Source organism: Pongo abelii, chromosome 20 (assembly GCF_028885655.2).
Source record: "Pongo abelii isolate AG06213 chromosome 20, NHGRI_mPonAbe1-v2.0_pri, whole genome shotgun sequence".
Lineage (NCBI taxonomy): Eukaryota > Metazoa > Chordata > Mammalia > Primates > Hominidae > Pongo > Pongo abelii.
In genome coordinates, this window is record NC_072005.2 from 6064306 (window position 1) to 6089001 (window position 24696).

The 24696-nt window shown below is 46.4% G+C and overlaps 2 protein-coding genes across 15 annotated transcripts in view; one reads left to right on the top strand and one right to left on the bottom strand.

The window, feature by feature from the left end:
- RFX2 (regulatory factor X2) overlaps positions 1-11092 on the bottom strand; it is a 163470-nt gene extending 152378 nt beyond the window's left edge. The window contains exon 1 of one of the 2 annotated variants that reach the window (XM_063719102.1): positions 10977-11092. The gene's annotated coding sequence lies outside the window, so the exon portion shown is untranslated. The remainder of the gene's footprint in view (positions 1-10976) is intronic. The other variant, XM_054538304.2, reaches the window with a different exon arrangement.
- ACSBG2 (acyl-CoA synthetase bubblegum family member 2) overlaps positions 1-24696 on the top strand; it is a 91059-nt gene that overhangs the window by 34877 nt on the left and 31486 nt on the right. For all 13 annotated transcript variants that reach the window (XR_008516359.1, XM_054539442.2, XM_054539447.1 and 10 more), the window contains 5 exons: positions 4257-4354; positions 10193-10422; positions 14581-14669; positions 19298-19418; positions 24009-24089. Coding sequence is in view for 12 of the 13 variants with exons in the window: in XM_054539442.2 (XP_054395417.1) it covers positions 4288-4354; positions 10193-10422; positions 14581-14669; positions 19298-19418; positions 24009-24089 (588 nt within the window). In the remaining variant the exon portion in view is untranslated. The remainder of the gene's footprint in view (positions 1-4256; positions 4355-10192; positions 10423-14580; positions 14670-19297; positions 19419-24008; positions 24090-24696) is intronic.

A 24696-nucleotide genomic window follows, 5' to 3' on the forward strand; every position in this document is an offset into this window, starting at 1 on the left:
AGAACTTGCGCTTTTACCCGGAGGGAGGTGGGAATGGAGGGCTGCAGGCAGAGGAGAGGCAGGGTTGGGCCAGCATTTCATTTTTTATTTTTATTTTTTATTTATATATATATTTATTTATTTATTTATTTTTGAGATGGAGTTTCACTCTTATCTCCCAGGCTGGGGTGCAGGGCGTGATCTCTGCTCACTGCAACCTCTGCCTCTTGGGTTCAAGCAATTCTCCCACCTCAGCCTCCTGAGTAGCTGGGATTACAGGTGCCCGCCGCCATGCCCGGCTAATTTTTGTGTTTTTAGTAGAGATGGGGTTTCACCATGTGAACCATGGCCAGGCTGCTCTCGAACTCCTGACCTCAGGTGATCCACCTGCCTCGGCCTCCCAAAGCGCTGGGATTACAGGCATGAGCCACCGTGCTTGGCATTCATTTTTATTTTTAAATACTTTTATCGTGGAAAGTTTCAAACACACACAAAAGTTGAGCTGATCGTGCCATAAGCCCCCAACCACCTATCACTCAGCTCCAACTTAAAGTCAGCCTTGGTCATTTCCGTGTCACCCCACTCCTCGTGGGTAGTTTTAAAGCAAGCACCAGACAGTGTGTTATTTCATGCATGAATCCTTTGGCAACAGCTTCTCTAACTTCACCCCAAAGCAATGATCATACTTTAAGGAAGTAAACATCCCCTCTTCATTTCTTCATGTCGTCTGAGACACAGTCAGTGGTTGAGTTCTTGGCGGCCTCGTGCACATCTTATTTGAATTGGGATCTAGCAGAACCCACAATGCGCCTGGGTGATGGGCCTTTCACGTGACTAGGACCTCTCAGGCTCCCGGGAGGAAGCTTAGGTCCAGGCAGGCAGAGAGAGTGGATCCTGTTTTGAAGGCTGAGCTGATGGAATTAGCTAATGAGTCAATGTGCTACGGAGAGAGAGAGAGAGAGAGAGGGAGAGGAAGGGGGAAGGGGGAGGGGGGAGGGAGGGGAAGGAGGGAGGGAAAAAGGAAGGAGGAAAAGGAAGGAAAGAAGGGGAGGGAGGGAGGGAGGGAGGGAGGGAGGAAGGAAGGAAGGGGATGGAGGAAGGAAGGGGAGGGAGGGAGGGAGGAAGGAAGGAAGGGGAGGGAGGGAGGGAGGAAGGAAGGAAGGAAAGAAGGGAGGGAGGGAAGGAAGGAGGGAAGAGAGAGGGAGGAAGGAAGGAAAGATGGAAGGAAGGGGAAGAAGAAAGAAAGGAAGGGAAGAAGGAAGAAAGAAAAGGCAGGGAGGGAGGGAGGAAGGAAGAAAGGAAAGAAGGGAGGGAGGAAAGGAAGGAGGGAAGAGAGAGGGAGGAAGGAAGGAAAGATGGAAGGAAGGGGAAGAAGAAAGAAAGGAAGGGAAGAAGGAAGAAAGAAAAGGCAGGGAGGGAGGGAGGGAGGGAGGAAGGAAGGGAGGGGAAGAAAGAAGGGAGGAAAGAAGGAAGGGAGAGAGGGAGGAAGGGTAGGAGAACAGGAAAAAGGAGGAAGGAAGGGGAGGGAGGAAGGAAGTAGAAAGGAGGGAAGAAAGGGAAGAAGCAAAGGGAGGAAGGAGGGAGGGAAGGAAGCAAGTCAAAGGTGAATTAAGGATGACTTCGAGGTTCTGGGCCAGATCCAGCTGCTCCAGGGGGGCCTTGGGCTTCCTCCTCATTTCTTCTTGGGCCGCACACTCAGTGCATGTTTTTCATGCATATTTGTAGCTTGGTCCGGATCTGCTGTTTTGGGCTGCTCACTTTGTCCTGCTGATTGATCTACTTTGTGTGTGTAAACTCCATAGGCTCATTCAAGTTCACTTTACTTATTTTTTAAATTTAATTTAATTTTTTTTTTTTTTTTTTTTTGAGATAGAGGTTTGCTCTGTCGCCCAGGCTGGAGTCCAGTGGTGCAATCTTGGCTCACTGCAACTTTCACCTCCCAGGTTCAAGGGATTCTCCTGACTCGACCTCCCAAGTAGTTGGAACTACAGGTGTCCGCCACCATGCCTGGCTAATTTTTTTTTGTATTTTTAGTAGAGACGGGGGTTTCACCATGTTGGCCAGACTGGTCTTGAACTCCTGACCTTAGGTGATCTGCCAGCCTCGGCCTTCCAAGGTGCTGGGATTACAGGCGTGAGCCACCACACCTGGCCTCAAGTTCAACTTAGAACATGACCTTTTAGCTACCTGTTTTCACTGAAATACAAAATCAGTTTTTGCTGGTGTAAGAACCACGTGCATGTTATAGGGCTTCATTCACCAGGGCGTTTACTCAAGTTTTCACCTGCTGTGTTCCTGCGCTCACTGATAGAAACATTTAGAGATCATAAAACATTACTGCAAATCTAGAATTCAGAACAACTGCTTGATTCTTGTATCGAGTACACTCTTTATCATGAACAAAATCGTATAATTTTTCCTCCCGGAAAGCCACTGGAAAAATCAGTTTCAATAAATGTCGACCAACAATTTGGCCTCCACTTCCCCCAGGGGACAAAGTTGACAATATCTGGAGACATTTTTGATTGGAATAAATTTATATTTAGAATTTGTGATTTTAGGCCAGGCATGGTGGCTCACACCTGTAATCCCAGCACTTCGGGAGGCCGAGGCAGGCAGATCACCTGAGGTCGGGAGTTTGAGACCAGCCTGACCAACATGGAGAAACTCTGTCTCTACTAAAAATACAAAATTAGCCAGGCATAGGCCAGGTGCGGTGGCTCACACCTGTAATCCCAGCACTTTGGGAGGCTGAGGTGGGCAGATCACGAGGTCAGGAGATCGAGACCATCCTGGCTAACATGGTGAAAGCCGGTTTCTATTAAAAATACAAAAAAAATTAGCTGGGCGTGGTGGTGGGCACCTGTGGTCCCAGCTACTCAGGAGGCTGAGGCAGGAGAATGGCGTGAACCCAGAAGGTGGAGCTTGCAGTGAGCCAAGATCGAGCCACTGCACTCCAGCCTGGGCGACAGAGCAAGACTCTGTCTCAAAAAAAAAAAAAAAAGAATTAACACACTGAGAATTAAACAACCTTAAGGAGTGGTGGTACAAACACCACTCAAAAGGCCCTCAAACAGTAGAGTCCAATTAATGACTACGCAAAAACCCGGGGTAGTCCCGGAATCCTGTCCGCTACTGATGGGTTAAAGACCAATGTGATCTCGGCCAGGCGCAATGGCTTACGCCTGTAATGCCAGCACTTTGAGAGGCTGAGGCGGGCGGATCACTTGAGGTTGGGAGTTCGAAACCAGCCTGGCCAATGTGGTGAACCCTTGTTTCTACTAAAAGAATATTTTTAAAAATTAGCTGGGTATGGTGGCCTGTAATCCTGCTTCTCCGGAGGCTGAGGCACGAGAATTGCTTGAACCTGCGAGGTGGAGGCTGCAGTGAGCCGAGATTGTGCCACTGAACTCCAGCCTAGGCGACAAAACCAAACCAAACCCCATGTGATCTTAAGTCTGATTACTGATAAGTGTTTTCTAAAGAAATGACGTTGATTTTTACCACAATGAATGAGCGCGCCTGTTTTCCCACATTTTCATAACAGACAACATTGTCAGCTTTTTTGATCTTACTTAACCTTAGAGGTGAAAACTGCATCATATTTTCTATTGTATTTCTCATAGGACTGAGTTTGAGCATGTTTTCTTCTTTTAAAAAGTCATTTTTTAGTTTCAGATAATTATCTATTCATGTCCTTTGCTCACTTTCCCATTGGGTTTTGGTCTTTTTCTGATTAATTCCTCGGGGTTCTTTACATATGAGAGAAATCAAGCTTCTATATTTTGGATGTATTGTCCATATCTTTTCCCAATTTGTTGTGGATCTCTTGATTTTTGTTTATGGTATTCTTTGCCATGTGGAAAATTTAAAAATTTTATATAGAAAGATTTATCCTGTTTCTCCTTTAGGCCTTTTGAGTTTTCATGTTAATACTACCTTTAAGAGAAGATAAATGTGTGGTCCCATGAGAGTTTCTTTCCCTTGGGAGGCTTCAAAATATTTTCTCACCCACAGAATTGTGTATAGACCCAGAATTTATATTCTAACAATTTAAGAGACTCTTCTGTAAACTCACAGATTGAATACCCTGTGGGTTTTACAAATGCTCTATTATCTGGCATGCCGGCCACTCTCCTCTCCTCCCAGGCCCAGGACAGGCATGACCAATGGATCCTAGGATTCTAGGCAGACATGACCAGTGGATGGAGGAGTTGGCCTCATACTTACAGCCCCTTTGCCAATCCTGTTAAATTTCCTGCTTTTTTGCCTTGCAGTGCTGTGAAGCATGGTTTCTGCACACCTGGAATGACTGGAACCCCAAAGACTCAAGAAGGAGCTAAAGATCTTGAAGTAGACATGAATAAAACAGAAGGTATATTGCACTAAAGAGTGCATGGGAGAGAGAGTGGCACATTGATTCCACAAAGGCTCTTTGCAGAGGAGTCTGGATCTAGAAAGGTGTAGCCATTCCTTGCCTGACCCTGCTGACCCCGACACCTCACCCTTTTTTTTGAGACAGGGTCTTGCTCTGTCACCCAGGCTGGAGTGCAGTGGTGCAATCATAGCTCACTGCAGCCTTGACCTCCCAGGCTCAAGTGATCCTCCTGCCTCAGTCCTCCAAGTAGCTGGGACTATGGGTGCACACCACCATGCCCAGCTCTGTATTTTTTTTGTAGAGACAGGGTTTCGCTGTGCTCCCCAGGCTGGTCTTGAACTCCTGGGCTCTGGGAATCCTCCCACCTTGGCCTCCCAAAGTGCTGGAATTACAGGTGTGGGCCACCGTGCCCAGCCTGGGGCCTATTTTCTACTCTTGATAGGGTGTTGAGGTAGCAGGGCAAGTTGTTCACTTAATTCAGAGCTCTGCTCTACTGGTGATGTGACACTGGGCAAGTCACTTGCTCTTTGGAGGCCTCATTTGCATATCTGAATGATGGGGGCATTGATAACAGCACCTCCCTGTCGGGATGGTGAGCCCAAGTGGATAAAGTACCCCAAAATCATCCATGTAGATGTGGTGCGGATATGATCATAGTGACTTATTAACATTAGGCTGTAATCACTTTACTGTCAGAGCTAAAGTCAAGGGACATGGTGATATCAAATAGACAGCTCTGATACCAGTGGGCTGGGGGAGGTCCCCAAATGCCGGTGGGACCTCGAACCCAGCCATTGTTCAGGCTCTTGACACCATCGAGAGTAAATTCAAGAAACAAGTCAGAAAATAGTGAAAGTGGGCCGGGCGCGGTGGCTCACGCCTGTAATCCCAGCACTGTGGGAGGCCGAGACGGGCGGATCACGAGGTCAGGAGATTGAGACCATCCCGACTAAGATGGTGAAACCCCGTCTCTACTAAAAAATACAAAAAATTAGCCGGGCGTGGTGGCGGGCGCCTGTAGTCCCAGCTACTCAGGAGGCTGAGGCAGGAGAGTGGCGTGAACCCGGGAGGCGGAGCTTGCAGTGAGCCGAGATCATGCCACTGCACTCCAGCCTGGGTGACAGAGCGAGACTCTGTCTCAAAAAAAAAAAAAAAAAAAATAGTGAAAGTACTGAGGTTTATGGGTTTATGGCAAATAAAAGTACTTGCATTGCAAAGTACACATTCAAGGAGAGGGAGTGCAGGCGTACTCGAAAGATAGCATCACACACAAAGGAGTTTGGGGATGCTAGCTTTATGGGTCCAAGGGGTGGAATATTCATCTAAGTCCCTAGAAAATTGTCCGGGCACAGTTCACATCTGTAGTTTCAGCACTTTGGGAAGCTGAGGTAGGCAGACTGCTTGAGGCCAGGAATTCAAGACCAGCCTGGCCAACATGACAAAACCCTGTCTCTCTTAAAACTACAAAAATTAGCCAGGTGTGGTGGTACATGCCTGCAATATAGTGAGTCTCAACTTACTGCAACCTCTGCCTCCCAGGCTCAAGCAATTCTCATGCCTCGGCCACCCAAGCAGCTGGCATTACAGGCATGCACCACCGTGCCTGGCTAATATTTTTTTTTAACAAAGCGCCCCAAAATGGGTGTCTGAAACAACAGAAATGTATTGTCTCACAATTCTGGAGGCCAGATTTCTGAGATGAAGGTGTGGGTAGTGAGGTTGCAGTGAGCCAAGATCGCACCACTGCATTCCAGCCTGGGCAACAGAGTGAGACTCTGTCTCAAAACAAACAAACAAACAAAAAAAACACCAGTCATTGGATTTTGGGATCACCCTAAATCCAAGATGATGCCATGATGTCATCTCAAGATCCTTCACTAAATCCACCTGCAAAAACCCTGTTTCCAAATAAGGTCACAGTCTGAAATTCTGGGTGGACATGAATTTTGGAGGTTCACCATGTAACCCACTACAGTCATTAAAATAGCCCACCAGTGTCCAGGTGACACCTCCATATTTTTGTCCAATTTAAAGCATCTCTACTCCCCCCTGCTTCAGGCTGGGGTCAGGAAGCCATGATAAGGTGCTCTTTGAGTTCCTAGATGCTCTTCTCCTCATCACCCCCATCTCCCCAGGTGGTTTCTTTGTGAGCTGGCGCTGACTCCCAGAACTGATTAGCTCGGGAAAGTGGGGTTGAAGGGGGCCTGTATGAACTAGGCTTCCCTTGTTGTAAGTTGTTATGAGATTAATCGTGCATCTCCAATTCCTTTGTGGAAGTCCTAACCCCCAGGTGCTCAGAACGTAACCTTGTTTGGAAATAGGATCATTGAAGTAATTCGTTTTATTGTTGTTGTTGTTGTTGTTGTTTGGTTTTGTTGTTGTTAGTTTGTTTTGTTTTTGAGATGGAGTCTCTCTGTCGCCCAGGCTGGAGTGCAGTGGTGCGATCTCGGCTCACTGCAATCTCCACATCCCGGGTTCAAGCGATTCTCCTGCCTCAGCCTCCAGAGTAGCTGGGACAACAGGTGCCCACCACCACGCCCGGCTAATTTTTGTATTTTTAGTAGATACAGGGTTTCGCCATGTTAGCCAGGATGGTTTCAAACTTCTGATCTGAAGTGATCCACCCGCCTCGGCCTCCCAAAGTGCTGGAATTACAGGCACAAGCCACTGCACCCAGCCTACTGAGTAATTAGTTAAAATGAGGTCATGAGGTTGGGTCCAAATCCCATGTGACCAGTATCTTTATAAAAGGAGGAAATAGAGACGAACCTGCACACACGGAGAATGTCGTGTGAGGATGGAAGCAGAGTTTGCAGTGATGCACCTACAAGCCAAGGAATGTCAAGGATTGCTGGCAACCACAGCTAGGAGAAGGTCGTCGGTCAGATTCTCTCCCACAGCCTCAGAAGGAACCAATGCTGCCTGCACCTTGATCTGAGACTTGTGGCCTTCAGAATTGTGAGACAATACATTTCTGTTGTTTCAGACACCCGGTCTGGGGCACTTTGTTATTGCAGTCCTAGCTAATTAATAAATCAGTCATACCAGTGTCTGTTTTTTTTTTTTTCTTTTTCTTTTTTTTCTTTGAGACAGAGTTTCACTCTGTTGCCCAGGCTGGAGTGCAGTGGCGCAATCTTGGCTCACTGCAACCTCTGCCTCCCGGGTTCAAGTGATTCTCCTGCCTCAGCCTCCTGAGTAGCTGGAATTACAGGTGCCCTCCAACCACGCCCGACTAAATTTTGTATTTTTAATAGAGACGAGGTTTCACTATGTTGGCCAGGCTGGTCTCGAACTCCTGACCTCAAGTGATCTGCTGGCCTCAGCCTCCCAAAAGTGTTGGGATTACAGGAATGAACCAGCCTGGTGTCTGTTGATGACTATCTGAACATACATCTCCAGTCCTTGGGTCCTACTGCTGGCCCCAAGCCAAGAGCCTTTAGAAGCCCATCTATGAGGCCCATGTCTAGTCAAGGGGAAAATGTAGCATCCCGGCCGGGCGCGGTGGCTCGTGCCTGTAATCCCAGCACTTTGGGAGGCTGAGGCAGGCGGATCACAAGGTCAGGAGATCGAGACCATCTTAGCCAACATGGTGAAACCCCGTCTTTACTAAAATACAAAAAATTAGCTGGGCGTGGTGGTGCCCACCTGTAATCCCAGCTACTTGGGAGGCTGAGGCAGGGGAATCACATGATCCCAGGAGGCGGAGGTTGCAGTGAGCTTGCATGATCCCAGGAGGCGGAGGCTGCAGTGAACTGAGATCGTGCCACTGCACTCCAGCCTGGCGATAGAGCAAGACACCATCTCCAAAAAAAAAAAAAAAAAAAAAAAAAGTGGCATCCCATCATAGGTAGATGTGCAATTTCCTTCAAACAGAGCTGCCTACTCTACCATTGCCATCTACCACCTCCCCAGTAGACCAGGTTCAGTTGAACAAACTCAAGGTTACACACCCAGTTCTCCAAGAGGGTCTCTTGAATTTTCTCTCACTTGCCCGTTACTGGGTGGTGGTGAGAAACACACAACAAACCAACAACTGTCTCCAGAGGAAACCCCATTCTCTTCTTTCTCAGTGTCAACCCTTACTCATCCCCAAAAGAGGTGATAGATACAGGACCCCAAAACTGGTTTTGAGTTGGTCCCTTTCCTAGTTCCATTTGGCTGATCTGGGTGATGTCGCTGTGACAGGCAACCCCCTCAACAACCTCAATGGCTTAACACAACACAAGTGTGTTTCTTACTCATGTTGTGTGTCTGGCATTGGGGGAGGGGGGCTACTTCTTCACATCAGCTCCACCATTTTTGTGACAGGACAATGGACGATGGGGAATTATGCACTGGGTCTTAAATCTTCTCCCCATGAATGACACACGTAACTCACTTCTTATGTTTCATTGGCCAAAGCATACATAGTCCACTGCATGTACATTTTACCTTTAAAAAATCTCTGTAAATAATATTAAATATGTGACTCTTGTTAATGATTTACATGCAAGGGTGTTTAAGGGTAAAATGGGTGAATAGCTTTGGCTCACTTGAAAATGCATCAAAAAATCAGATGGGGCCAGGCACAGTGGCTCATGTCTGTAATCCCAGCACTTTGGGAGGCTGAGGCAGGTGGATCACTTGAGGTCAGGAGTTCGAGACCAGCCTGGGCTACATGGTGAAACTCCATCTCTACTAAAAATACAAAAATTAGCCAGATGTGGTGACGGGTGCCTGTAATCCCAGCTACTCGGCAGGTTGAGGCAGAAGAATCACTTGAACCTGGGAGGTGTAGGTCGGGGTGAGCCAAGATCACGCCACTGCACTCCAGCCTGGGCAAAAGAGTGAGACTCTGTCTCAAAAAATAATAATAATAGGCCAGGCGCGGTGGCTCACGCCTGTAATCCCAGCACTTTGGGAGGCCAAGGCGGGTGGATCACCTGAAGTCGGGAGTTCGAGACCAGCCTGACCAACATGGAGAAACTCCGTCTCTACTAAAAATATAAAATTAGCCAGGCGTGGTGGTGCATGCCTGTAATCCCAGCTACTTGGGAGGCTGAGGCAGAAGAATCACTTGAACCCGGGAGGCGGAGGTTGCAGTGAGCTGAGATCGTGCCATTGTACTCCAGCCTGGGCAAGAAGAGCAAAGCTCCATCTCAAAAACAAAAACAAAACAAAACAAAATAATAATTAAAAAAATAAGATGGGGCCAGGTGCGGTGGCTCATGCCTGTAATCCCAGCACTTTGAGAAACTGAGGGAGGAGGATTGTTTGAGCTCAGGAGTTTGAGATCAGCCTTGGAAACACAGTAGAACCCCATCTCTACAAAACATTAAAAAATAAATTAGCTAGGCATGGTGGTGTTCGCCTGTAGTTCCAGTTATTTGGGAGGCTGAGGTGGGAGGATGGCTTGAGCCTAGGAGGTCGAGGTTGCAGTAAGCTGTGATTGTGCCAGTGCACTCCAGCCTGCTGACAGAGCAAGACTGTGTCTCCAAAAAAAAAACAAAAACCAAAAAACAGAAAAGAAAAAAAAAAAACAATGGACATAACAAAGATAGCAGGATAGATGTGTGATAAAATATAGTAAAATGCTAGCAGTTGTAGAATCTAGGTGTTGGGTAAGAAAATATTTGGTATACAATCCTTCCAACTTATTAAAATTTTTGGGGGGGGGAATGAAAAAATAAAAAGAAAGGAAGCTTGTCTTGCCAGTGTTGACCACATAACTTCACCCTAGAAGGGGATTAATTCAACTCTCAGCACCTTAGGTCCAAAAAGACACCAACCACCCCCCGTCCAAAGTTATTAAATAAATAAAAACATTTGCCACCCAACTCTGGTGACTATTTGCAGTTACTCCCAGGCTGTGGACCACCTGTCGAGATGGAGAAGTCCTTCTGAGGCTATCCAAACACGGACCGGGCCATGAGACCCCGATGACCATCCCTGAATTTTTTCGAGAGTCAGTCAACCGATTTGGAACTTATCCAGCCCTCGCATCCAAGAACGGCAAAAAGTGGGAAATTCTGAATTTCAACCAGTACTACAAGGCTTGTCAGAAGGCTGCGAAATCCTTGATCAAGGTAAGATTCATTCATTCATTCTCCTTTGTTCAACCATTCATTCTGAATAGGTAACACACATACATACAAGTGGTACAAAATTCACAAGCCACCAAAAGATACAAAGGTTAATTGGCAAAAATTTCCCTCTGATTCATGAGCCTCAGCCACCCAGTTCCTCTTTGTGGAAGCAGCCACCATTGTCAGTTTTTTGTGTGTCCTTTTGGGAAATAAATTATGTATAAATATAAAATGTAATTTTTATATATGCAAATTTTTACACACATAATAGCCTACTACACCCATGGTTCTGCACCTTGCATTTGTCCCTAACATACTATCTCTATGTATTAGTTAGTTGCTGCTGCATAACAAATTATCCCAAAATATAGTGACTTGAAATGACAAACATTTATCATCTCACAGTTTTTGTGGATTGAGAATTTAGGAGCGACTTTGAAATTCGGTGGTTCTGGCTCCAGGTCTCTCATGAGGTTGCAGCCAAGCTATCAGCTGGGGCTATCTCATATGAAGGTTCAACTGGGGCTGGAGGCTTTACTTCCAAGCTTACTTACCTAGATGGCTGGTTGTTGGCAGGAAGTCTCAGCTCCTCATTCCACGGCCTTCTCCACAGAACTGCTTGAGTGTCTTCACGGCATGGTTGCCAGTCACCCTTAGAATGAATGAAGCAAAAGAAAGAGGGAACAAGGCTGGGGTCAGTGGCTCATGTCTGTAATCCTAGTGCTTTGGGACAACGAGGCAGGAGGATCACTGAGCCCAGGAGTTCAAAACCAGCCTGGGCAACATAGTGAGTTGAGCCCAATCTCAACCAAAAATTTAAAAAGTAGCCAGGTGTGATGGCACATGCCTGTAGTCCCAGCCATCAGAAGGCTGAGGTGGGAAGATCACTTGAGCCTGGGAGGTCGAGGCTGCAATGACTTGTGATTGCACCATTGCACTCTAGCCTGGGCAACAGAGTGAGATCGTGTCGTAAAGAAAAAAAAATAAAGAGAACCATGTGCTTGTGCTGGGTTTCTCCTTGGTGGCCCCACCTTCATACTATGTTGCTGTGGCTAGTTCCTCTCTCCTGAAGGATGGTCTCCTTTAGTCATGTTCTTAGTTCCGTGGAGTTAAAGGACCCCCTTCTCCCCTAAATCTTGGAAACCTGACCGAGCATGGTGGCTCATGCCTGTAATCCCAGCACTTTGGGAGGCCAAGGTGGGTGGATCAAGGTCAAGAGGTCAAGAGTTTGAGACCAGCCTGGCCCACGTGGTGAAACCCTGTCTATACTAAAAATATAAAAATTAGCCAGGTGTGGTGGTGCATGCCTGTAATCCCAGCTACTCAGTAGGCTGAGGCAGGAGAATCGCTTGAACCCAGGAGGCAGAGGTTGCAGTAAGCCGCGATCGTGCCATCGCACTCCAGCCTGGGTGAAACTCCATCTCAAAAAACAAACAAACAAACACACAAACAAACAAACAAAACTTGGAGACCGAAGTAGAAACAAAACCAAAAATAAAAACAAACAAAACTACTTGGAGACCCAAGTAGAAATTAATCGGTGTAACTAGGCGTTAATAAAAACACAGTCTGTCCACAATAAAGCCAGCCTTTTGGTTACTGAAATACTTGGCATCTCATTCTGAAGTACCAGCAGGCAAATGCCTTCCAAATGGTTCCTTTTCCCCCAAGAACAGCAGATCATTGCCAGCCATGATTCCGTATGACTAAAAGAGCCAACAACGTTGGCTGGCAGTACCCAGAACAAAGAGGGAGTTTTCCCCTAAGGATGCTCACTTTTGTTTCTCAGTTTCCTGGTTCATTCTTACCCATATTCAGGACAAGTCTGTACCTTTACATGTGCAACAATTTTTTTTTTTTTTTTTTTTTTTTTTTTTTTTAGACAGAGTCTCACTCTGTTGCCCAGGCTGGAGTGCAGTGGCACGATCTTGGCTCACTGCAGCCTCCGCCTCTGGGTTCAAGCAATTCTCCTGCCTCAGCTTCCCAAGTAGCTGGGACTACAGGCGCATGCTGCCACGCCCGGCTAATTTTTTGTATTTTTAGTAGAGACGGGGTTTCACCTTGTGGGCCAGGCTGGTCTCGAACTTCTGACCTGAAGAGATCCACCCGCCTTGGCCTCCCAAAGTGCTGGGATTACAGGTGTGAGCCACCACACCCGGCCTCAAGAGATCCACCCGCCTCGGCCTCCTAAAATGCTGGGATTACAAGCCACCACGCCTGTAATTTTTTAAAAATTAGACTCAGTGGAGCAAGCCCACAGACCCAGCTACTCGGGAAGGTGAGGTGGGAGGATTGATGGAGCCTGGGAAGTTGAAGCTGCAGTGAGCTATGATCACCCACTGCACTCCCGCCTGGGCGACAGAGCGAGACGAAAATAATAATAACATAACATAACATAACATAACATAACATAACATAACATAACATACATAAAATAACATAAAATAAAATAACATAAAATAACATAAAATAAAATAAAATAAAATATAAAATAAAAAATAAAATAAAATAAAATAAAAAATAAAATAAAATAAAATAAATAAAAATAAAATAAAATAAAATAAAATAAAATAAAATAAATTCACACCCTTCAAGATAGCTATTCTTTAAAAAATAGCAAAACACAACACGTGTTGGGGAGGATATGGAGAAGCTGGAACCCTTGTGCAGTGCTGGTGGAAATGTAAAATGGTGCCGCCACTGTGGAAAAGTCTGGCAATTTCTAAAAAAAGAAAAAATGTAAACAGAGAATTGCCATATGATTCAGCAATCCCATTTCTGGATATTTAACAAAAAAAAAAAAAAAAGAAAGGAAAACCAGGGACATGAAGAGTTATCTGTAGACTCAGGGTCATAGCGGCGTTATTCACAAGAGCCAGAGGGTAGAAGCAGCCCGTGTGTCCATCAATGCAAGAATGGATAAACACGATGTGGTCCGCCCATACAAGGGAATATGATTCAGCCAGAAAAAGGAAGGCAATTCTGACACATGCTACAACGTGGATGAACCTTGAGGACATCATACTCGGTGAAATAAGCCAGACACAAAAGAGCAAATCCTGTGTGATTTCTTTCCTAGGAGGTCCCTAGAGTCGTTAGATTCACAGAGACAGAAAGTAGAATGGGAGGTGCCCAGGACTGGGGAAGGGAATAGAGAGTGAGAGTTTTATACAGAGAGTTTCAGTTTAGGAAGAGGAGAAAGTTCTAGAGATGAATGGTGGTGACGGTTGTACAACCATATGGATGTGTTTAATGCCACGAAACTACATTCTTAAAAATGGTCAAAACGGGCTGGGTGTGGTGGATTACAGGCGTGAGCACTTTGGGAGGCCGAGGCGGGAGGATTGCTTGAGGTCAGGGGTTCGAGACCAGCTGGCCAACATGGTGAAACGCCAACTCTACAAAAATACAAAAATTAGCCAGGCGTGGTGGCACGTGTCTGTAATTCCAGCTACTTCGGAGGCTGAGGCAGGAGAATCACTTGAACCCAAGAGACGGAGGTTGCGGTGAGCCGAGATCGCACTACTGGACTCCAGCCTGGGCAACAGAGTGAGACTCTGTCTCAGAGAAAAAAAAAAAAAAGAAAATGGTAAAATTCATATTATATATACTTTACCACAATAAATGAAACAAAACATAAAAATAAAAATAATAAATGGTGTGTTATGTAGAGGGAGGTAAACAAACCTCCCATAGTCATAAAAATTAAAAATATTACACCTCAGATTTTAGGCTCAATGCTGTCTCCCACCCTGTGTGGCTACTTTTGTTTTGTTTTGAAACAGGGTCTCACTCTGTTGCCCAGGATGGAGTGCAGTGGTGCAATCATAGCTCACTGCAGCCTCGAACTCTAGGGCTCAAGCGATCCTCCTGCCTCAGCTACCCAAGTAGCCAGGACGACAAGTGTGCACCACCATGCCCAGCGAACTTTTCCACTTTTTTGTAAAGACAGGGGTCTCACTGTGTTGCCCAGGTTGGTCTCGAACTTCTGGCCTCAAGCAATTCTCCCACCTCAACCGCCCAAAGTGCTGGGATTACAGGCGTGAGCCACCGCGCCCGGCCTCCATGTGACTACATTTGATTCTGTCGTCACATATCCTAATGATATAACATTTCTGTGTTTATGTTTTGTTTTTCTGTTTGTTTTTTCCTTCCCAGCTGGGCTTGGAGCGTTTCCACGGAGTTGGCATCCTGGGGTTTAACTCTGCAGAGTGGTTTATCACTGCTGTTGGCGCCATCCTAGCCGGGTAAGGTCATTGGCTTGGTTCACGGTGAGGGTTAAGGGCCGCTACCCTGGGTCTGGGACCCCTGGGCTTGTTCAGTGTGAGATGCAAACAGGAATTTTGGATGAATGCCCTAGTTAGCAGGCAGGATAGACGCACGAACAAATCATTCTGATCACAGGTCATACGCAATAACACCCATTAGACTAGCGGTCTCAGACCTCTCGATTTTCTTCAGCTGAAGAACTTTTTGCAGACAAAATAATAATCACAGATAGCATTTAGAGGTTTCTGATTATATGCAGAAGCATTGTGCTCCACGTGTATGATCCTGTAAAACCTCATGACAGCAATGTGAAGTGGGTCCTATCATCCCCTATCTACAGATGAGGAAACTGAGGCTCATACAGCCAGTGGGCAGCCTTGAAGTCTTGGGCTCATGCGATCCTCCCAACTCGGCCTCCAGGGTAACTGGGACTATAAGCACACACCACCACACCCAGCTAATTTTTTTTTTTTTTTTTTTTATTGTAGAGATGGTTTCTTGCTATGTTGCCCAGGCTGCAATTGTGAAAAAAACAAAAGTAAAAATAAAATACTGATTTCTTTTTGAGCTTGTAATTCTACCTTTGGGAGTTTTACTTAAAGAAACAAAACCAAAACATGAATATATTTTGGCTTATGCACAAAGATGCTTCTTGGAAGTATTATTAGTGATGGCAAAAAGTTGGGGACAACCTAAGTGTCCCACAGCTGGGGATTAAACCATGAGATGCCTTCTGGATGGGATTCTGGGTAGTATTTTGAAAGGATGGCTCTGAAGAGCACATTTTAAGCATTTTTTATGTCAGAGGTGACAAAGCAGGTATCAAAATCTTTATACACTGTATGGTTACAACTATGCTTAAAATTTAAATATCAGGCCAGGTGTGGTAGCTCACGCCTGTAATCCCAGCACTGTGGGAGGCTGAGGCGGGTGGATCACGAGGTCAGGAGATCCAGACCATCCTGGCTAACACGGTGAAACCCCATCTCTACTAAAAATACCAAAAAATTAGCCGGGTGTGGTGGCGGGTGCCTGTAGCCCCAGCTACTCGGGAGGCTGAGGCAGGAGAATGGCGTGAACCCAGGAGGCCGAGCCTGCAGTGAGCCGAGATCGCGCCACTGCACTCCAGCCTGGGCGACAGAGCGAGACTCCATCTCAAAAAACAAAACAAAACAAAAAAATTTAAAATACCAACCATTAATATACCAATTATTGCTGGTCACTCTTACCTATATGATATTATTGACTGCTCATGGTAGCCCTTTGAGGTAGATGCTATCATGATCCTGAGTAATAATGATGGTGACGATAATCTGGGACCAATAGAGGTTAAGTGTCTTCCCCAGAATCATGCTGTGGTTGGACAAAGACCCTGAGATCTGAACTCGTTTGTTCAACTCAAGATTAATAATAACAACAGCAACGACAACAGCAGCAGCAGCCACAGCCATGAAAGGCTGGGCACAGTGACTCATGCCTGTAATCCCAGCACTTTGGGAGGCTGAGGTGGGAAGATTGCCTTAGCCCAAGAGTTCAAGACCAGCCTGGGCGACATCGCAAGATTCTGTCTCTAAAACATAAAATAAAAGTGTTTTTAAAATTAGCCAGGCATGGTGGTTTGTGCCTGTAGTCCCAGCTACTTGGGAGGCAGAGGTGGGAGGATGGCTTGAGCCCAAGAAGTTGAGACTGCAGTGAATTATGATCATACCACTGCACTCCAGCCTGGGCAACAGAGAGAGACCCTGTCTGGGAAAGGAAAGGAAAGGAAAGGAAAGGGAAAGGGAAGGGGAAGAGGAAGGGGAAGGAAAGGGAAGGGGAAGGGAAAAAAGAAAAGAAAAGAAAGGAAAGAAGGAAGGAAAGAAAAGAGAGAGAAAAAAATTGACGGTGGTGACTAGAAATAAATATTAACATTAATTATATCTCATCATCGAGACTAACACCACCCTAATATGTTATATTCTGTTTTCCAAATTTTTATGAGCATATACTACCCCTGTCTTACAGTGAGTTGAAATATATATATATTTTGAGGCCGGGTACAGTGGCTCATGCCTGTAATCCCTTTGGGAGACCAAGGCAGGTGGAACACCTGAGGTCAGGAGTTTGAGACCAGCCTGACCAACATGTAGAAACTCTATCTCTACTAAAAAAAAAAAAATACAAAATTAGCCAGGCGTAGTGGCACATGCCTGTAATCCCAGCTACTTGGAGGGCCGAGGCAGGAGAATTGCTTGAACCCGGGAGGCAGAGCTTGCGGTGAGCTGAGATCATGCCATTGCACTCCAGCTTGGGCAACAAGAGCAAAACTCCGTCTCAAAAAAAAAAAGAATATATATATATTATATATATTATTATTACATATATTATATATAATATATAATACATATTATATATATAATATATTATCTATATAGAGAGAGGCGGAGTCTCACTCTGTCACCCAGGCTGCAGTGCAGTGGTGTGATCTTGGCTCACTGCAACCTCTGCCTCCCGGGTTCAAGTGATTATCCTGCCTCAGCCTCCCAAGTAGCTGGCACTACAGGCGTGTGCCACCACGGCTGGCTAAATTTTGTATTTTTGGTAAAGATGGGGTTTCTCCATGTTGGCCAGGCTGGTCTCAAACTCCTGACCTCAGGTAATCCACCCGTCTCAGCCTCCCAAAGCACTGGGCTTACAGGTGTGAGCCACTGTGCCCAGCCCAGAATAAATTTTAATAAAGAGATTTGTCCCCATTTTAGGACAGAATGGTAAGACAGTGTCATGCAGTGATTGGGCTCTGGTGCCACATCAGACCCAGGTTCAAATCTTGGGTTGTCTGCTATTTTGTGTTCTGTGTGAATGAGCAAGAAAGCACACACCTCCATGCCCCACAGGGCTGTTATGAAGATTCAATAAGAGGATGCTTCATAAACCCTTAGCACAGTGCTTAGCAAATAGTATGCGCTTAAGAATGATGATGACAGTAACCATCTTAAATAATGATAACGTGCCTCATTCCCTGCCACATTAAAAGCATAACAACTAGATCAACAGAGCAGAGAGCTCAGAAATAGCTCCATGCATACATGGTCACTGGCTTCCAACAAAGGCAGCAGAGTAGTCCAGTGGTGCTGGACCAACTGGATATTTGTATGGAAAAATAAATCAGCCCTGATCCCCACCTCACATCATATGCAAAAATTAAATTGAGATGGATTACAAACCAAATCATGCAAGTTAAATTCTAAAGCTTCTAGAAAAAGGAAAGCACGGAATGGTTTCACAACCTGGGGGTAGCCAAAGATTTCTTAGACAGGACACAGAGAGCCAAAAAAGCATAAGAAAGGCTGGGCACGGTGGCTCATGCCTGTGATCCCAGCACTTCGGGAGGCTGAGGCAGGCGGATCACGAGGTCAGGAGATCGAGACCATCCTGGCTAACACAGTGAAACCCCATCTCTACTAAAAATACAAAAAATTAGCCGGGCATGGTGGTGGGCACCTGTAGTCCCAGCTACTTGGGAGGCTGAGGCAGGAGAATGGTGTGAGCCAAGATCGCACCACTGCACTCCAGCCTGGGCGACAGAGCAAGACTCTGTCCCCTCCCCCCAAAAAAAAGCATAAGAGAAAAAGTTGCCAAATAGGACTTTATTAACATTAAAAACTTCTGCTTATTAAAAGACACCAACAAGATGAACAGCTGCTGAGCATGGTGGCTCATGCCTGGAATCTCAGCACTTTGGGAGGCAGGGGCGGGTGGATCACTGGAGGCCAGGAGTTTGAGACCAGCCTGGGCAACATGGTGAAACCCCTTCTCTACGAAAAATACAAAAATTAGCCAGGTGTGGTGGTGCATACCTGTAATCCCAGCTACTCAGGAGGCTGAGGCAGGAGAACTGCTTGAATCCAGGAGGTTGAAGTTGCAGTGAGCTGAGACTGCACCACTGCACACCAGCCTGGGTGACAGAGCTAGACCCTGTCTCAAAAAAAAAAAAAAAAAAAAAAAAAAAAGATGAACAGGCAAACTGCATACTTGGAGAAAATATTCTGAAAACTCGAATTTCTGACAAAGGACTGGTATCTAAGATATATAAAGAAATTCTGTAACTCAGTAATAAAAAGGCAAAAAACAATTGAAAAGGGCAAAAGATTTCAACAGAAATGCCACAAAGGAAAGTAGCCAAAAGGCACGTGTAAAGATGCTCAATGTCATTATCCATTGGGAAAAGCAAATTAAAAGCAAAAGAGGATGCCACCTGCAAGCACAAAAGGCTGTGAATGATGGGAACAGGGGCTGAGTGAGGAGTTCAGATCCTAGGTCTAACACCTACTTGCTGTGTAATCTTGAGTGACTTCACTGCCAGGCCCTTGTTTTTCTCATCTGTAAAATGGGGACTTCTAAGTGTTCCACGACCTGTTGTCATAGTGACGTCATAGGAGCTGTCACTCTTATCATCATTGTCATTTTTGTTGTCTTCATTGTTGTTAAGTTGGGAGGAAGGGAAGCTGGTGCTGTGGCTGCAGACTTAAGAACTTGCCTGCAAACCTTTCCTCTCTCTTGACCTTCCAGACCATTCTGCCTTTAAGGTGTGTGTGGATGCACACACAAATGTGTTTTCTTTTCCCAGGGGTCTTTGTGTTGGTATTTATGCCACCAACTCTGCCGAGGCTTGCCAATATGTCATCACTCATGCCAAAGTGAACATCTTGCTGGTTGAGAATGATCAACAGTTACAGAAAATCCTTTCGGTAAACCCCTACCCAGCACTGCCTGCCAAAGTCACCCAGGGGGACCTCAGGGCTGTGGGCAGGTGTTCTTTTTTTCCCAGGTAAATTCTATTGATAAGATAGGGTCATGCATCCGTTCAGCAAGAGTCCTCCATGACCTCATTAGTATACGTGGTGAAGCTGATTTTTGGAGAAGCAGACTGAAGTGGAGGAGTTTGATTTCCAATTTGTATTAACTTAGTTTAATACTCAGCCTCCTTTTTTTCTTTTTTTTTTCGAGACAGGGTCTCACTCTGTCCCCAGGCTGGAGTGCAATGTCGTGATTGTAGCTCACTGTAGCCTTGAACTCCTGGTCTCAACTGATCCTTCCGCCTCAGTCCTCCAAGTAGCTGGGACTACGAGCATGTACCACCATGTCAGGCTAACTTTTTTTTTTTTTTCCGAGACAGACTCTCGCTCTGTCACCCAGGCTGGAGTGCAGTGGGCCAAACTCGGCTCACTGCAAGCTCTGCCTCCCGGGTTCACGCCATTCTCCTGCCTCAGCCTACCGAGTAGCTGGGACTACAGGCACCCGCTATCATGCCCAGCTAATTTTTTTGTATGTTTTAGTAGAGGCGGGGTTTCACCATGTTAGCCAGGATGGTCTTGGTCTCCTGACCTCATGATCCGCCCGCCTTGGCCTCCCAAAGTTCTGGGATTACAGGCATGAGCCACCGCACCGGGCCTGGGCTAACTTTTAAAATATTTTTTGGGCCAGATGTGGTGGTTCACGCCTGTAATCCAGGCACTTTGGGAGGCCAAGGCAGGCAGATCACCTGAAGTCAGGAGTTTGAGACCAGCGTGGCCAACATGGTGAAACTCCATCTCTACCAAAAAATACAAAAATTAGCCAGGTGTGGTGGCATGCACCTGTAGTCCCAGCTACTGGGGAGGCTGAGGCTGAGGTGGGAGGATCACTTGAACCTGGGAGGTGGAGGTTGCAGTGAGCCAAGATTGAGCCACTGCACTCCAGCCTGGGTGACAGAGTGAGACCCTGTCTCAAAACAAACAAACAAAAACCATTTTTTTTGTAGAGACAGGGTCTTGCTATGTTGCCCAGGCTGCTGTTGAACTTCTGGCTCAATTGATCCTCCTGCCTCAGCCTCCCAAAGTGCTGGGATTATAGACATGAGCCCCCATGCCTGGCCTTAAGCCCCCATGTAAAAATATTAATATATTTATGTATTATTTTATATACATCCCACTGCTAATTATTTTTTCTTTTAGAAGTGTGATGATTTCAAGCCCGTGCTACTATATAATTTTCTTCATTTCTTGTCATTGTCTTCATTTCTAGATGCTTTTGTTGTTCTCTTCTATTTCTTGCCTAAGTTCTATCCCTTCCTGTTTCACTTTTTTCCAGTGTCCTGCAGTCTCTTCCCTGAGTGGTTGTATGTTTGCTTTGTGTTCTTCTTTTCTAGCTGTGTTTGCTTCATTACATTTTTAGTTTTATGTTGGAATGTTTGGTCACAATTTTCTTTTTTTTTTGGGACAGAGTCTCACTCTGTCGCCCAGGCTGGAGTGCAGTAGCGTGATCTTGGCTCACTGCAATCTCCGCCTCCTGGGTTCATGTCATTCTCCTGCCTCAGCCTGCCAAGTAGCTGGGACTACAGGCACCTGCCACCACGCCCGGCTAATTTTTTGTGTTTTTTTTTAGTAGAGACGGGGTTTCACCATGTTAGCCAGGATGGTCTCAATCTCCTGACTTCGTGATCCACCCGCCTCGGCCTCCCAAAGTGCTGGGATTACTGCATGAGCCACTGCGCCTGGTCTTGGTTACAATTTTCTTTTGCATTGTGTTGAAATTATCCAGTGAGTTTTGTGTACAGTGAAATTTAGCTGCTGTCTTACTTTTTTTTTCATTGTAGTGTCTTTGTATGGCTATTGTCAAAACTTTAAATTTCCTACATGTTTGAATGAGCTGCAGTTTGCTGAATCAGCTTTTGGCAGGAGGGTCCTGGAGAGGAGGGGAGTCCTTGGGAGGGGTGAGCCTAGATGGCTAGGTTCATCATTCAGCTCAAGGACCACTGTGACTCTTTCTTGAATACATGATTTCATGACTCTGAGTCACTCATTTCTTCACTTTTTAACATCTCTGGAGTCGAGATGTGTCTTTTCATTGATGGCATTCTCTGATCACTACTGGCCATATGTTTTCTCACATTTTACTATCTCCGAAATTTGGGTACAGCGTCCAGATTCAATGAAATCCTAGCTAGACTCGGCGAAATACAACACTTTCTGCTGCCTGGCTTCCTTTGACTCCTAATTCCTGACTTGGTTCAGGAAGGACAGACCTCCACCTCTGGCCTGGAGCTTTTAAAAATTCTTTTCTTTTTTTTTTTTTTTTTCTTTTTCTGAGACTGTCTCACTTTGTCGTCCAGGCTGGAGAGCAGTGGCGCCTCTTGGCTCACTGCAACCTCCACCTCCCAGGTTCAAGCGATTCTCATGCTTCAGCCTCCCAAGTAGCTGGGACTACAGGTGCACACCACCACACCGGGCTAATTTTTGCATTTTTTGTCGAGACTGGATTTTGCCATGTTAGCCAGGCTGCTCTTGAACTCCTGGCCTCAAGTGATACAATGGCCTTGGCCTCCCAAAGTGCTGGGATTACAGGCATGAACCACTGCTCATAAAATTACTTTCTTTAGTGATGCATCGGTGGTTCCCAAAACTCATGTCATACCTGTTTGTCCTCTTCTTAGCAGAACACTATGGGGTGGGTGCTGGTGGGTGGGTGGGATCCTTTTTCCAGCTGGGAATGCTGGCTTAATTTGAGTTTTCCAAAACTGAAAAATGCCACATACACAATCTTCCCCTCTACACCCACCTGGCTGCTGTGGATTTCTGTCCTGGTTCTAGCAGGTCCAGCATTAAGTGAATAAAGCAATATCTGAATTATTTCTGACTCCTAGTTTCGTTGAAGGTGAAGTCTGTGGAGGATTTATTGTTCCAGTTGCTAGGTCTAGAAGATTCAAAACCAGGTTCCTGACATGCTCCTCCCAAATTGGATGCCCAGCTTCACTTGGAGATCTTTATCTGGGGGAGTAATCACAGATCCTCCTCTGCTTATAATCCTCTAATTCTTTAGCGGTTTTCTGGTGGAGTTAAGTAAACTCCAAACTCCTCATCTTTGCCTCCAAGGCTCCGCTGATCTGGGCCTCACCATTCTTTCATACCCCCTCCCCTATCATACTCTCTTAGGTCCCCACTCTGGCCATCCTGCACTTTTTGTATCCCTCAGACATCCCAAGCTGTTGCCTGCCCCAGGCTCCTTGAATGTCTGTTTCTTCTTCTCTCTGGAAAACTCCTCTCCAGCTGCTATACGGGCTTCTGCCATCTTTTCTCTCCAATGCATGCCAGAGGCATGGCTATGATTAGCAAAATGGATGTTGCAAGTAACATTTTCATTGGATTGGCTAGAAGCGTCATAGAGAGACCCCATCCCGCTTTCTCTGGCATGAACAGAGTATAAGAATCTCACAGGGGCCGGGCGTAGTGGCTCATGCCTGTAATCCCAGCACTTTGGGAGGCCGAGGTGGGCAGATCACGAGGTCAGGAGATCAAGACCATCCTGGCTAACACAGTGAAACCCTATCTCTACTATAACTACAAAAAATTAGCCGAGCAGGGTGGCGGGCGCCTGTAGTCCCAGCTACTCGGGAGGCTGAGGCAGGAGAATGGCATGAACCCGGGAGGCAGAGCTTGGAGTGAGCTGAGATAGCGCCATTGCACTCTAGCCTGGGCAACTGAGCGAGACTCCGTCTCAAAAAAAAAAGAATCTCGCAGGTCACCTGAACCTTACCGTGCTAGGTATGGGTAGAGGGCTCTGCACCTGTCCAGGTTCCAGCCAACTTCATGAAGGATTTTTGTTGCCTGACTCCGAGTAAAAGGTTAGCTAAATCTGGGCTGCAAGGTACAAACTCCTGGAAAAGGAAGAGCCATGAGGGACTTCTTTTAGCTCATCAACCAAGATCCACAATTCTGTGTAGTATAATTCGGTCAGAGATGAGTTGTCTCGGGCAGACTATTGTCATCCTCTACCGACACTGTTGGAAGCTACTGATATGGACTACAAAGAATCCAGGAGTCCTGAAACCAAGTCATTTGGGGTCAGTCAAGACCAACAGCAGCATTTTATAGTGTGGGCAGGGGAAGAAAAGAGGCTGGAGGCCGGGCACAGTGGCTCACGCCTGTAATCCCAGCACTTTGGGAGGCCGAGGCGGGTGGATCACCTGGGGTCAGGAGTTCGAGACCAGCCTGGCCAATATGGTGAAACCCTGGCTCTACTAAAAATACAAAAATTAGCTGGGCATGGTGGCACATGCCTGCAATCCCAGATACTCGGGAGGCTGAGGTGGGAGAATGGCTTCAACCCGGGAGACGGAGGTTGCAGTGAGCCGAGATTGCGCCAATACACTCCAGCCTGGGCGACAGAGCAAGACTGTGTCTCAAAAAAAAAAAAAAAGAGGCTAGAGTTGCTGGAGAGAGCTTGAACTTAGGACATCCAACCCAGCTTTAGTCTTTCCCAGGGCTGGGTTGCCATGAAGCCCACAGGGAACTTTCTTTCAGATTCCACAGAGCAGCCTAGAGCCCCTAAAAGCGATCATCCAGTACAGACTGCCAATGAAGAAGAACAACAACTTGTACTCTGTAAGTGTGGGAGGCGGGCACTGGGGAAAGGGGAGGGTGGGGCCTTGCAATAAAAGTGGGCGTGGCCTAAGGAAGTGGAAGGTGAGCAGAGGGAGGAAGTGGGACCTGGCAAGGGTGGGAACTCTCAAAGGAAGTAGGTGGGGACTCTCAAAGGAAGTGAAAGGTGATGAAAGGAGGTGGGTGGGGCCTTGTGAGGAAAGTGGGCGTGACCTTTCAAAGGACGTGAAATGTGAGCAGAGGGAGGGGGTGTGACCTTACAAGGGAAGTGGGTGTGGCCTTGCAAAGAAAGTGGGAGGTAAGCAGAGATGGAATGGGGCCTCACAAATGTGGTAGGTGGGGCTTTGCAAAGGGATGTGGGTGGGGCTTCATAAATGTAGTGGGTAGGGCTTTGCAAAGGGAAGTGGGTGGGCTTCCCAAATGTAGTAAGTGGGGCTTTGCAAAGGGAAGTGGGTGTGGCCTTTGCAAAGGGAAATGGGAGGTGAGCAATGCGTGGGGGCCTAGCAAAAGGACGTAGGCGGGACCTTTGGGACGCATTTTTCCCTTCTGACATGAAGGGACTGATTAATGAACAGTGTCTGTTCTGGCTAATTACTGCTGGGCAACAAAT